At 37.6% G+C, this 14,539-nt stretch overlaps 1 protein-coding gene across 6 annotated transcripts in view; it reads left to right on the forward strand.

Moving 5' to 3' along the window:
• Positions 1-1,946: 1,946 nt before the first annotated feature.
• kazna (kazrin, periplakin interacting protein a) overlaps positions 1,947-14,539 on the forward strand; it is a 41,555-nt gene continuing 28,962 nt past the window's right edge. For 3 of the 6 annotated variants that reach the window (XM_084390410.1, XM_084390412.1, XM_084390411.1), the window contains exon 1: positions 1,947-2,418. In XM_084390410.1, the coding sequence (XP_084246536.1) occupies positions 2,232-2,418 (187 nt within the window). In that variant the 5' untranslated portion in view covers positions 1,947-2,231. Of the gene's footprint in view, positions 2,419-9,608; positions 9,760-14,539 lie in introns of those variants that run through there. The other 3 variants (XM_084390415.1, XM_084390416.1, XM_084390413.1) reach the window with 3 other exon arrangements.

Below are 14,539 nucleotides of genomic sequence, written 5' to 3' on the forward strand. Positions count from 1 at the left end.
GTCACATGACCTTCTGGCAGTCTGATTAAATAATGAGTCAAGAAAGTGATGTTAAAAATAAGAGATTGTTCATCATTTTGGAAATAGAAGGTCAGGTTGAGTCAAAAACTTTAGATCTACAAAGATAGTGCACTCCTATTACTATGAATGGGAGAAAGTGCAACGCACACTATGGCAGAATAAGCCCCGCCTTCTAAATAAAAGAGCCAATCGCCAATAGGTAGAGTAATTGCATCACTGCAGCTGAGTGAAATGTCTGCCCTAAAGGGGCTTTGATCATTGCATTATGAGATAGTACAAATTGATGTGATACTTCACTGATACACAATATTAAATGCAGGAGGTCATCCGAGTATTTTGTGCGTACTGTGCACAGTATACATACCATATACTGCTGAAGTAGTAAAAATAGTATGTTAACATTCTATACTGAACATAGTGAAGGTCACAAGAACAAAACGAATTCAATGGCAGCCATGATTCAGCTTTTCACTAAAAGCAGATAATATTGAACTGGGATCCCAATGGAATACTTTTTAGAAGGTGATGGATGTTAAGAGGATGTTGTCAGATTGTTACTACCGGTGTGGTCAGTAATCTTTTAAGCCAAGTCTCAGAGAGTTTGACATTATGACATTGTGATTAACATGAAAGAGAGAATGAGCAGATGATCTATTGTGGTTCCACCGAGATGTGACAGGACTGGCCGCAGTCAGGAAGCTTTTGGGATTCACATTAATGTGGAATCGTTTTGTTTATACAGGGGAATGAAGAAAAAGGAATCTCAAGCAGAAAGTGGCATAAAGGGGATTTTTGAAATGAGTCCTTTATTTTGCTTTGGCTCTTGAACCATCTTACACACACACACACACACACATTCATACCATTCTCCAAAAACCGCACTATTCTGCTGTCTCAGAGATGATTGAAGTGAAGAATTTGAGTGGGTACAGTAGAACAAAACATATGCTCTTTCTCTCTCTGTCACACACATACTGTAGCCTAAGCCTCACAAACACTTTGAATGCCTCGGCTTATCCTTTTCTTCCTCATGGTTTGATATAAAACAAATAAATGTATGTGGGAGAAGTTTGAAATAAGAGATGGATGAGTAAGGATGAGTGTCACACATAAAGACCTTATATGCCATATTAGCAAGGGTCTTTTTAAATACAATATTTTTCACATTTCACATTAATAACATTTACTATATCCAACACTTTAACCCTCACAGAAACCAACTCACTTTTTATGAGCCTCTCAAGCAGTGAGGAACACTTCAAATATCCCCAGGTTTCACATATTTCACCATGTATTTGGGAGCACATTTTTTAAAATGCGGCCTTTGTAGCCAAACAGGCACATTTCCTCTGGGATGCATACACTCAGTCGAACAGAACTACATACATGCTAAAATAAATTTGGTATATACAATAAAAATAAATAAAAATCTATCAAAGATGATATTTGATCTAGGCTTTTGAGGGGGGAAAAACTAATTATTAATCGAATAGTAACTATTTAGTGAGTGTTTTTATTTTATTTTATTTTTTTACATTTTACATTTATATAATTTATTATTACAATTACTAACATTTCTTTATCATTATTAGCTGTTTTTATACCTACAGCTTTAGGCTTTTTTCCCCTTTATTTATAAAAATATTTAAATTAGCCTAAATAGGGGGAAAGTGTTCCAATCAACCTGAATTCATCCCTGATTAAATAAATAAACAAATGTATTTATCTATTTAGTTGTTTACTTTTATTTACCTTAAATTAGTTTTAAACCCTATATTGTTAAATAAATAAATAGTTAGTTAGTTCGTTACTTTAAGATGCAAATGTGACGTTCTGTTAGATGGGTGCCCACCTCCTCTCTTCCTCAGATGGTACAGTCCGTTTAAAGAGCCGCTTGGAGTCTCTCGTGCGTTCAACTCTCTCCACGAGAGCGCGCGGCGGAAAGATTCGTTTAGTGAAGCACGCTGTTTTATTCTCTCCAAAGTCTCTTGTCTCTCACTGTTTATCTTTCTCTCTGACAGCCACATCCAAACACAGGACAGTATGGGACTCTGAATATCCGTTCTCATCTTGTGGATTTGGGGGGATTTCTGAGCTTATAAAAGAGAGCACAAGGACAGAATGGGATTTTAGTGTGCTTATGATGCAGCAGGCGATATGACACGCTCCGTGGGTTCTGTGGATTCTCCCGGCAGGCGAAGATCCGGAGAATGATGGACGAGAATAAGCAGCTCGCGCAGCGGATCGATGGCGCGATCCAGTGCGCGAAGCAGGAGGTGGCGAACCTGCGCGCGGAGCTGACAGCCACCGGTCACAGACTGGCGGAACTCGGCGAGCTGGAAGAACCGGGCGAACCGCAGGAACATCAACAACAACAACAACAACAGAACCACCACGGTAAGAAACCGCACGTGTGACCGCTCATATCGCTTACCTGCGTGACCTTCGAGTGAATGGACAGAATTGATAGCCTACAAACTCTCTCTCTCTCTCTCTTGCTCCGATTCATTCTAGTGGGTTAGTAAGGTGATTCAGTTTTCAGTTTCCTCACTGACAGCTGGGGTGTTTCAGGACAATATGTTTTTTGTGTGTGTGTGTGTGAAAGTGTCAGGAAATAATGCTTGTTTGTGTGTGTGTGTATTTAGATACTTTTCATTAAGAGAAAGGGTGTTTGTTCATCAGCAAGTTTCAGAAATCAACTTTTTTTATCATTATAAGACATATTTAGCCCACTGTTTTTCTAACAACAATTTAATCAGTTCATTGAAATTATACATTGTCAAAACCCATGGCTGGACAAGTGGACATTATGAAATGTTACATAACCAATCCACAAATACCAAATTTATCCTCCATGTTTTGAGCATCTGGTCATTGTCATTTTTGGTGGCAGTTTACATCTTTCCCTTGCTTAAACAAGATATCCACTAGAGAAACTGTTTTATTGAGAACCCGTGTACTGTAATCGAGCACGGCTCATGTTTCAGGAAATGGCCCTTCATTTCATTTTCCATTAATGCTAGTCTCACTAAGTGTACCACATTACAGAAGAGAGAGCATATACGCCTCTCCTGCCATTCTGTTTGCTGTTTGGTCATTGATTGATTGGTCAGTCTTCTGATTGTCTGTAAGCTGTGTGGTGTAGCTCGGGATGGCTTTGGTTTTGAGTCTCTTGGGTGTTCAGAGTGATTCTCTGTTTCAGATCCACCTGCTCTCCGTGGGTGGAGTGGACACCCTGGGCTAACATTTAACAGATGCTTTTTATCCAAAGCAACCTACTGTACTCCAGAGCCACCCTGGGGTTGTGTTGTGTGCCTTGCTTAAGGGCACAATGATGAATCAGGATTGTGATTTCCATAAGCACTCAACAATCTCAGATAATTTGCTGCATTTAATATGCCCTGAAGTGACAGTGAAGCTTTGTTTCACTGTACAAACAAACATGCATACATAATTTTACACTTTCTTACAAGGTTACAAAAAACAAGGTTAACTTAGTCTGTGTGTGTTTTGATGAGAATGAATCCATCTTGCCCTGTAAAGAATGTTTTAGAAAATGCTACAGTAAAAACCTGTTAATTGTAAATTAATGTAAATCTCGCAGACCGCTGCCATACTTTTACTGTAAATACAACAAAATATTTTTTCCAGTGTGCACGTATTACATGGCTACTTGTTTTTTTTTTGTTTTTTTATGGTGTTCATTTTTTATAATGATCACTAAACTGTATATTTGATCCTCGTCTGTGCCACGCAATTTTTTCATGTCTCTTTATCTATTTGGTAAGCAGCCGTAGGCTATAACAAGTGGGAAAATGTACAGTCAACCAGTAATTATTGCAAAACAAACCTATTCCAGATTTACATCACAGGATGTTTATTTTGTGATTATGCTGGCTAACTGTATATTATGCACTACATACAATCTGCTAAAATTACTTTGTATAAAGCATATAAAAATACACTAATCTTTCTATTCCTCAATAGAAATCCGTCACATGACCGCAGATGAATCCTGACACTGTGAGGCTCTTGCCCGCAGCAGCAGCTCTCTCTGATTTCATTCAGCACTTCATTGAGAGCTCAGCAGATTGTGATCTTGTGTCTAATGTCCCACATCCACTCCAGGAAAGGCACTTTTCTGCCGTGGGTTTGACTTGCCAAGTCACTTGATGCAATTTATTTGTATGTGCATTTATGTATTTGGCAGATGGCTGCTTTTATCCAGAGCAATTTAAAAAGCGTTCAGGCTATACGTTTTATCATTACATGTATTCCCTGGTAATCAAACCCATGACCTTGATGTTGCTAGGGCCTGTTAAGCTACAGTATTTCAGTCTGGCCAAGCCAAGCTCCCTCTATCAGCGGATCAAGGGCTTGATTGTTGCTTGTGTTATTTTGCCACATGTCAGAATGCAGGACATATGTATTGACAAAATAATGACTTATCAAGATGGAAAATCACACATACACATGTGCCCAGACACGGGCCTGTCAGTGTAGATGAGAACAGTGCTTATTTATCTCCTGGAAGAGAGAGTAGCAGTGCAGATGGCCCTACAAAGACCTGCTGGTAATGAATGAGACACTAAACGCATACAAATAAACACACACGCACACAATCTTTGTGTCTCAGTTATTTTCCCAGTTATGGCATAGCATCTAAATTAAGAGTTATTTTATTTGCCTAAAGATGATGTTTAGTGTTTCCCCTCTATGGCCAGCAAAGGATGTGTCTTAAGTGCACTTGGCCACCATACATCTTACTTACGTCATATTGATGTTTCTAAATTGCTTTAATGGCCTGGCTGCATAATTGTTTTGATGTAACAGCTGTCGGCGGCCATGCACATACAGGAAGGCTGGTTGTTTCTGTTTCTGTTCAGTTACACTTGCATATACATTTGAAAATAGCAAATATGAGCTAGTCAGGATAAATCCAGTTTCACTACCAAAGTAATTGCTGTAAAGCTTACTGCTTTAGTTTGAGAGACAATACTAACAGAAGATTCGCTCCACACAGGTGAACCTGTGTTCATCTGTAGATTATGTCATAGGGGCCGTTCAAATTCCCCATCTATCGGTCTCTAGGCAGCAGTGTGGGTTGCTAGGCAATCTTCTCTCATTATGACATCACAAAGGGGAGGACTGATAATGCAGCTAAAAGCTTTTCTCCCTTTTCTCTATATACGCTTGCACACACTCCAGCGGATCAATGCTTTTAGTTCATCCTACTGACATTAATGAGCTATTAAGGGGGTCATCAGCTCTTCGTATTTGATTGTTGCGTTGTATAAAAGTGATTATATTTTCATATGGGTGTTTGTCCATGTTCACAAGGGTGTTTGACCATTTATTTGTCCTATCTATTATTAAAATGCTAAATCTAGTTGTTTGTATCCCAGCAAGAGCGTGTTTATAGACAGGTGTTGTATGTGTGTGAGCGCGCTGGGATGGGAGCTGGCTGAAAGCAGTCCTGATCCTCATCCCTCAGACGTGTGAACTGCCTAATTTAAATGCAAGGCAGAAGATGAAACATCACGACATATATCCAGATCAAGCAGCTGGATTGAAGCAGTCAAGAGCTCAGCTCACTCTTAAAGACCATTTCCATGCTTGGATCAAAAGGAGTCACCATAATTTAAGATGTAAGGCTTTAAATGGCAGTAAAGCAGCATTAAAGGTCAGGCTAAATCACCACCATCAAGTTAGAGGCAGTTCCGGGCTCAGTTTTAATCTAATATTATTAGACATATGAGTAGGATGTGCTCTCAACTAATCTGTGATGCCTCATTCTCTCTCTCTTTATTTGATCCTTCTTGAATTCCTGATGGTGCTGACTGATGTTTCCACTGGCCTGTGATTCTGGCTCCTTTCTTGGGAATGATGCTGTTTAAACTTGCGATGAAATGGACGTAGCGACAGTGACCACACGGTTTTCAACTAAAAACAGAATTCATGGATGAATTGGTCACAATAAGATCACAATAAAATGTGCATTTAGAAAATAGATGCAGTGAAACGTAATGTGACTTTAACCTTTAACTAAAGGTTATAAAGACTTTATCTCTTGAATAATGCAGACTCATTATTTTATTTGACTGATAATGGAGCTCTATTTACTGATGATGTAGAGTCAGTCTTGTACCTTGTTAATATTCACTGCCTCTTTCCACACCAACAACACAAATATTACTGACTCAATCTATCTTGTTCAGCAATAAATTCCTCTGGCCAGGCCACTGGGTGTTTTGTATTGGCTACTTTAGCTAGTTGTTTTGCTGATTTGCTGTTCTTGAGACACAGCATAGTTATGGACCTTTTTGACCTTCAGACTGATTCATGATTTCAAAGGGCAGAATTATGTATGTGCTAGTGATGTCATGATAAGTGAATCAGCTGATATTTGATCATTTTGAGATTACTGGCAAATATTTTTTAGTGAATTTAATCAATATTGTGTGAAGTAGGTGAATTCTGTCAAGATTTAATTTTGTATAATTAAAGGGGTCCTATTATGAAGTCCCCTTTTGGGATGTACTAGAATATGCTTCCATGCTTGTCTGTTCAAATATTTTTCCATTATTACTGCACCTCTCTTCCCATTCTGGCTCGAACGCACCATATAGTTCCTATTTTGATGAAGCCCCTCCTTTCGAAATATGAAATGTGCTGTGATGTTGGTTAGCTGCCCCAGTGTGTTGTGATTGGCACCGCTGGCTTTTACGTGCATGTTTGGGAAATGTCCCGCCCCTTACCATCACCACAAGCTCTACTCAGATGTAAATATTAAGGATGGTGTCAATTTCAAACCAATTCAAGCCTGATTCAGACCCTGACAATGTTAACCAACAAGAGGATTATCTTGAACGGATTTCATGCACAGACTTTGCAAGCACGGATTTCTCAGGATTTCAGAGTGGTGTTTTTTATACATTTTAGATACGATGTTATACACCATTTAATCATGATATTTGTTGGAAAACTATGGTAATACAAACAGGAATCGATCATAAAAGCTACAGTAAAAATATATCAACTCTATTGTTGGTAGCATGGCAGCGGAGTCAAACAGCTTTGCCCTTTGTTCATATTGTACTGTAGCTACAACAAAAAACTTGTAATTGGAAACAAATGAGTTTTGGAATAGGGGTGGAAAAAACAGCGTCCTTTTGACATAGCTGTAGCTCAACCAGGCCTCGTACCCTTTTTTTATATTTTATAAGTTATACACTACCTGTTCAAAAGTATGATGCCAATATTGTTTTTTTTTAAATAAATTAATACTTTAATTCAACAAGGGTGCATTAAATTGATCAAAAGTGACAGTAAAGAGATTTATAATGTTACGAAAGATTTCTTTTTCAAATAAATGTGTTTCTGTTGTGTTTTCTATTCATCAAAGTATCATGAAAAAATCATAGTTTCCAAAAAAGTATTAAGAAAATGTTTGAAGATTTATAATATTAAGAAATTTTACTTGACCACCAAATCAGCGTATTTGAATGATTTCTGAAGGATCATGTGGCACTAAAGACTGAAGTAATGATGCTGAAAATTCAGCTTTGCCATCACAGGAATAAATAACATTTTCAATAGTAATAATAATATTTCACAATAGTACTGTTTTTACTATATTTTTGATCAAATAAATACAGCCATAGTCAACAGAGATTATAGAGACATTTTCTCAATAATTAATAATTCAAAATAATTAAATAATCTTTTGAACGGTCTCTATATATCGGCATCAGCTATTCAAAAACTCACATCGGTCAACAAATAGGATATTTTTGCTTGCTTCTGGATTGATGTGTAGGATCTAGGATTTTGAAGACCCATACACGCTGTATCACACAGAACCTGTTGTTTTGCAGAGGGAAGTTCTGTGAAATTGACAGTCTGTCATGTGTCGACAAATTGAGAGAATCTTATCTTTTGCTGCAATGCATTCTGCCGTTGGCATCCATTGAGCAAGAATCTCAGACAGACACATCCAGTACCACATTTCTTTCTCTCCCTGTCTATCTCTCCGGTTTCTCTCTTCCTGTCTTTTTCTTTTCTTTCATTTTTTTTTTTTTTTTCAGAGGTACTCACTTGCATGCTGAACTGATAAACGCTGTGGTCATAAATCTTTACTGCTGTGTTGTGATATGTTTGGCAGTCACCATACTGAAGGTGTTTAGGTCACCTGACACCTGCACATCCTGCTGCTCTAATGCCTGTGATTGAGGCTGTTTACTCTGAGTCACTTCGTATGAATATGTTTGTTGCTGTATCTAAACCTAATAAATCATGAATGTATCAAAATTTGAAAGTAACTTTTTTTCACACCTGCCGATGGCGAATTGAGAATTTACCAGCATAAATATGTCTTACATGCCATGAAACTGTCATACATTTGATAGAAATCTTTTGCCTTGCATGTCTCTGACAAACAACGATGAGCCACTTAAACTGCAGCAAAAATACATGAAAAATCAAGGTTACTACAGCAGAAAGTGGAGCTGGTTATGTGATGCAAGCATTTTAATAGATTAGTTTACAATCACATATTATGGTAAAAGTGTTTTCAGGTCATACCAAAGTATTGTTCAAGAAACCGTCCAAAAATAACTCTTAGTTAATCAATGATCTGTGCCTGTAATCATAATAATTTGTGTGAAAAGGAATAAAAGTTGTTGGTGTTTTATTGTCACTACTAGTGTTCATTTCAGCTGGAAACTGCAGTGAAATGTATATATAGGTGAGATTTGCAAAATATGTTGGTATGTTTTTCCAATGTGTTGGACGAAACAGTTCTGGAGAGAAAAAAAAACAATGGTCATTTACATGTGGTAAAAATTATAGAATGCAATGAATGTTGTCTTTAGTATTTACTGTTTGACATTTGATTTGATCAAGAACATAGATTAAAGAGGCTATCAGTCTAATGCTTTGATAATTATCACATTTTTTATGCGTTTATTTTTAATGTATTATGTTGCAGCTCCTAATAAATGTACTATCCAACTGCCACTATCAGAACAATCATACTAACATACAATTGAGTGTGTTGAAAGTTATATTATAACATTACTCTACTTGTTGCACACTGCAGTAAGCTAGATCAATATTAGAATATCATACTCATAAAAGCTGAATGACCTGTCTAATAAAACACATAATATATTAAAGCTTCTTTGGTGTTTCCATGGTTTCTACGGAAGTAAAACCAGAAATCGAGGGTAATGCAGATATGAGGTCATTGACAGGTGATGCAATGACACAGGATGTTTACACTGGTTAAAATTGCAGATTTCTCTGGATTTGGGATAATGTAAGTATACAAGTCAACAAAATATATAGCATTGTTCTAGAGGCTTTTGGATATTTTAATCCAAAAATGTTATCTATTGTGCCTTTTAAAGCATTTTTTTCCTACTTGCATTTGTTGCTTGTCGAGTGTTAATAAGCTAAGTTAACTTCACATTTATCAGCACAGTTACAGTATAACACATTGGTTGAATCTCTGAGAGAAGGTGTAAAGGGGCAGTCTATACAACCTTTGCACAGCATAGCTTTAAACTTCTCAATGAACTCACTTCACTCTCATTTCCCCTCACACACACACACTTCACAGAGTGTCATATTCCACCTGCTCTGTTAGTATGGAAGATCTGGAGGAGCTGACAGGACATTTTTGCCTCTCGCTCTCTCTCTTTCACATTTGCTGGGCTACAAAACAGTAGGAAAAAAGTGAGTTGTTGTTTTGTGTGAGAGGAAATGCATTTGTTGTCATTCACACAGTGACAGTTACTAACCTGTGGAGCATACGAGTTTTGCTCCTCGCCGTGTAATTTGATCAGCCACGTTTGAATGTGAACCGTTTTCTGCCATATTTAAATGTCTATAATAGGGTTTCAGTTCATTTCTTTTGCACTGTTGTAAAATGATGCAGTTATGTTTGTTTTATATTATGTAGCAAAGGACTTGGGGTTTGGGACTATGCGTGATTTATATGGAGTTTTGAGAAATACATTTGTGTAGATTTTCCAAACAAATCATCTGTACAGCATGTTTGGTAGTAGATAAATCATAAATGTTTTTGTGTTAATGTTTGATTTGTAAGGGTGCAGTTTGTGTGTGCTGGTGTTTGCCAGTGTTCACTATAATGTTAAACACAGATGTCGAGAGTAAGCTTATATCTGTTTGCCGTTTGGCATTAAAACGACTGGATGGGGTTACCAGCCAGAGAGTGAGTGAGTGAGTGAGTGTGTGTGTGTGTGTGTGTGTGTGTGTGTGTGTGTGTGTGTGTGTGTGTGTGTGTGTGTGTGTGTGTGTGTGTGTGTGTGTGTGTGTGTGTGTGTGTGTGTGTGTGTGTGTGTGTGTGTGTGTGTGTGTGTGTGTGTGTGTGTGTGTGTGTGTGTGTGTGTGTGTGTGTGTGTGTGTGTGTGTGTGTGTGTGTGTGTGTGTGTGTGTGTGTGTGTGTGTGTGTGTGTGTGTGTGTGTGTGTGTGTGTGTGTGTGTGTGTGTGTGTGTGTGTGTGTGTGTGTGTGTATTTTGCTATTTGCAGCACTTGGAGATGATATGCTTCTAAAATAAACCCTGTACACTGCCTACAGTACCAATGAGGTTTAAGAGGTTACAGCTAGATGTCAAACTCTGTCTGCACAACTGGAATTTTTTGGTAAGCGTTTTATAAGTTTTGGATCACAGACATTGTACTCTGCACTGCAGTAACGGACTTCAATTCAAATCCAGCTTCTTATTGGGTGTCCTGGATCAAAATGAAATTTTCCAATATTTAAGCTGTTAAACCAGAGGTGTTTATCATTCCCGTGCCTCTGGACATTATTTGGCTGGGATTCATGATGGAAAAAGCTCTGCACATACATATGTGTGTGTACTGATCAAGGAGAAGATGACAGAGGCAGAGTTGTGGCATTAAACTGGGAGGTTAAAAAAGGCTAAAGGCTTTATTAAAAGCACTGACATTTTTCACGGTGGTCTCTCTACTACACTTTAAAAGCAGCAGCACATTCAAGTTCAGTACATAGCAGCTTGATGAAGGCCTGATTACATGCCTGTGGATTGTGAAAGCAACATTGATCACTTGTCATTCAGGGAATGCACAAGGCCATCTGCACAGCTTCAGCTGATTGGTTTAAACAGATCTTTCTTTCACTATTATTAACTTGTTTGTGTCCTATAACATCTCATTCAGTGGGTTTAATTGGTTGCTTATGGCACTTACAAGATTTGATTCTTCCTTTTATTTTGCATTAATATTCCCTTAAAGTCTCAAGTCTCTTAAGTGATGCACTCTGATTTCACCATCATTAATAGTCATGCTTATAAATTAATTGAATAGGTTTAGTCATTTATTGTAAGTATTCCATTTCTGATAAGGGCCAAACTTATTTATTTCAAGTGCCTCTTAACTTCCTTTGTTGTTCTGTATGTATATATATTAGAGAGAGAGAGAGAGATAGATATATAGATATATGGATATATTTGATTTTGTCATTAATTACTCACCCTCATGTCTTTTCAAACCCGTAAGACCTTCGTTCATATTCGGAGCACAAATGAAGATCATTTTGATGAAATCCAAGAGGTTTCTGAAAGGTAGTAAAAACATTGTTAAAATAGTCCATGTGACTACAGTGGTTTAAGCTTAAAGGGATACTCCACTTTTTTCGGAAATAAGCTCATTTTACAACTCCCCCAGAGTTAAACAGTTGAGTTTTACCGTTTTAGAATCCATTCAGCCGAACTCCGGGTCTGACGGTACCACTTTTAGCATAGCTTAGCACAGATCATTGATTCTGATGAGTCCAGTAGCATTTCTTTCAAAATGACCAAAGAGTTTCAATATTTTTCCTATTTAAAACTTGACTCTTCTGTAGTTAAACCGTGTACTAAGATCGACGGAAAATGAAAAGTTGCGATTTTCTAAGCGTATATAGCTAGGAACTACTCTCATTCCAGCGTAATAATCAAGGAACTATGTGGCTGTACCATGAGTGCAGCAGGCGTAATGATATGACGCAGCGCCTGAAAATAGTCCCCAGCTCGGTAACTTCTTCCAACGTGACCGGGACTAAGTTTGTCTAACCTATTAGACCTATTTTCAGGCGCTGCGTCATATCATTACGCCTGCTGCACTCATGGTACAGCCGCACAGTTCCTTGATTATTACGCTGGAATGAGAGTAGTTCCTAGTCATATAGGCTTAGAAAAATCGCAACTTTTCATTTTCCGTCGATCTTAGTACACGGTTTAACTACAGAAGAGTCAAGTTTTAAATAGGAAAAATATTGAAACTCTTTGGTCATTTTGAAAGAAATGCTACTGGACTCATCAGAATCAATGATCTGTGCTAAGCTATGCTAAAAGTGGTACCGTCAGACCCGGAGTTCGGCTGAATGGATTCTAAAACGGTAAAACTCAACTGTTTAACTCTGGGGGAGATGTAAAATGAGCATATTTCCGAAAAAAGTGGAGTATCCCTTTAATGTTATGAAGCGACGAGAATACTTTTTGTGTGCAAAAAAAACGACGACTTTGTTCAACAATTTCTTCTCTTCCCTTTCCGTCTCTGACACTGTTTGGTTTACTAAACAGATCTGACATTGCTTGTGTGTGCTCTGGGAGGATGTATACTTCTGGTTTCTACGTCAGAACGCCGGCTCAGTATTGGCCGGCTCCTGCGTCAGCATCACACGCATGTGTCGTGGTGCTCATTTGAATCGCATTAGAGACTTACACGGAAGAGAAGAAATTGTTGAATAAAGGAGAGGGGGATTGTTGAAATTGTTGAATAAAGGGATTTGGATTTCATCAAAATTATCTTCATTTGTGTCCCGAATATGAACGAAGGTCTTACGGGTTTGGAAAGACATGAGGGAGAGTAATTAATGACAGAATTTTCATTTTTGGGTGAACTAACCCTTTAAGACTTGATGCATTTGCCTAATAATAATGACCTACATTCTAAGAGCATTACTGTGTACATTTTTCTTTGGTTTTATTAGCTATTTTTAAAGGATTTTTTGTGGTAATGCCACAGATAAAGCTCAATAGTGTTGTTGATGCCAATAACAGTGAACTTTCTCGATTGAAAGTCTTATCAATAAAAAAAAAAACTTGATTTAACTACTTTAACTATTTAAAAAGTTTCATATTAATGCAATTAATTATTGCAGTTATTATTGTTAGATAATACATACCAACGATTGCAGGTACCTTTCAAGTATTTTCCAATTAATTAAACATGAAACAGTCAGTATAGTAAAATGAGGAAGTTGCAACAAGCAATCAAGCAAATTGCTTTTCAGTATCTAACAGTTGAAGGATTGCGTTCCAAAAAATTCTCGTTTGCCAACATTCTCTAAACTGACTGTGTTTGAATATTTTGAGTGTTACACTACCAGTTAAAAGTCTGGAAACATTAAGGTTTTGTAATGTTTTTGAAAGTAGTCTCTTAATCTCACCAAGGCTGCATTTATTTGATAGGATACTTTTTTTGTTGTTAGTTTTTAGTCCACGGATTAAAGCTTTGCCGTTTTAAACTGTTCATTTAACAGGACATTTTTTACAGTTTTTTAATTGCTGTTTTCAATTGACATAACTTGGAAAAGTATTTTGCACCACAGGTGTTTCCTGTTTCCAAATTTTGGCCCTCTGGCGACCTCCTGTCTGAAACAGCCAGGCATATGAGTTTTGGGTGCCGTTACCTTGGCATTAGTTGCTTAGCAACCCCTGGTCATATCCTGACTCAGCTCCAGACTTTCTGTCAGAAAGACAGAGTTTTGACCTCTGAATGAGATGTTTCAAACTTCACATCCTCCCAGAGCACACACAAGCAATGTCAGATCTGTTTAGTAAACCGATTGTATTTAACCTCTCTTTAGTCATCCCAATTGGTTCCCATGGTGATGGGATGCTTATGGTGATGTGAATTTATTTGATTAAGAGGATGTCATTTCAAGGATTTACAAGAACAAAAATGTTCACATTCTGTATTTAAAGTCTTTAGTTGTTTGAAGTTTCCTTCTGCTGCGTTTTGTTCTTAGTCTGACATGTCATTCCTCCCCCTCACTCTCTTTTATCTTGATTCTGTCGCTTTGTCTGGGAAACAACACAATTCATCCATTCATCATCGATCTGTTAAACTCGGCATGTGAGAGAGTCACAGAGACAGGGAACATTTTCCACTCAAATTGCTATGCTGAGAACATAATTTGTACCGAAAACGTTTGCATTAAATTAGAACAATAAAAAAAAGAAGCATTTTTAGTAGTGGTCTCAGACTTTGTGTAGAGAAATGCACAAAAGGGTTTGAGAAAGACTGAAGAGAGAATGAAAGAGCAAACGAAACTAGATGTCTTAACACTTAGCACTTTAGCGATTTTATGTCACTCACAATCACGAAATCAATATTTTTCAAGTGCGTGTGTACATGTGTGTATGTGTAAGTGTTTTGAGTCGCTGACAGCTGAAGGATCTTATCGCACTCATCTGAAGGATGTTG

This window comes from Rutilus rutilus (genome assembly GCF_951802725.1).
Source record: "Rutilus rutilus genome assembly, chromosome: 19".
NCBI classification, from domain to species: Eukaryota; Metazoa; Chordata; class Actinopteri; order Cypriniformes; family Leuciscidae; genus Rutilus; species Rutilus rutilus.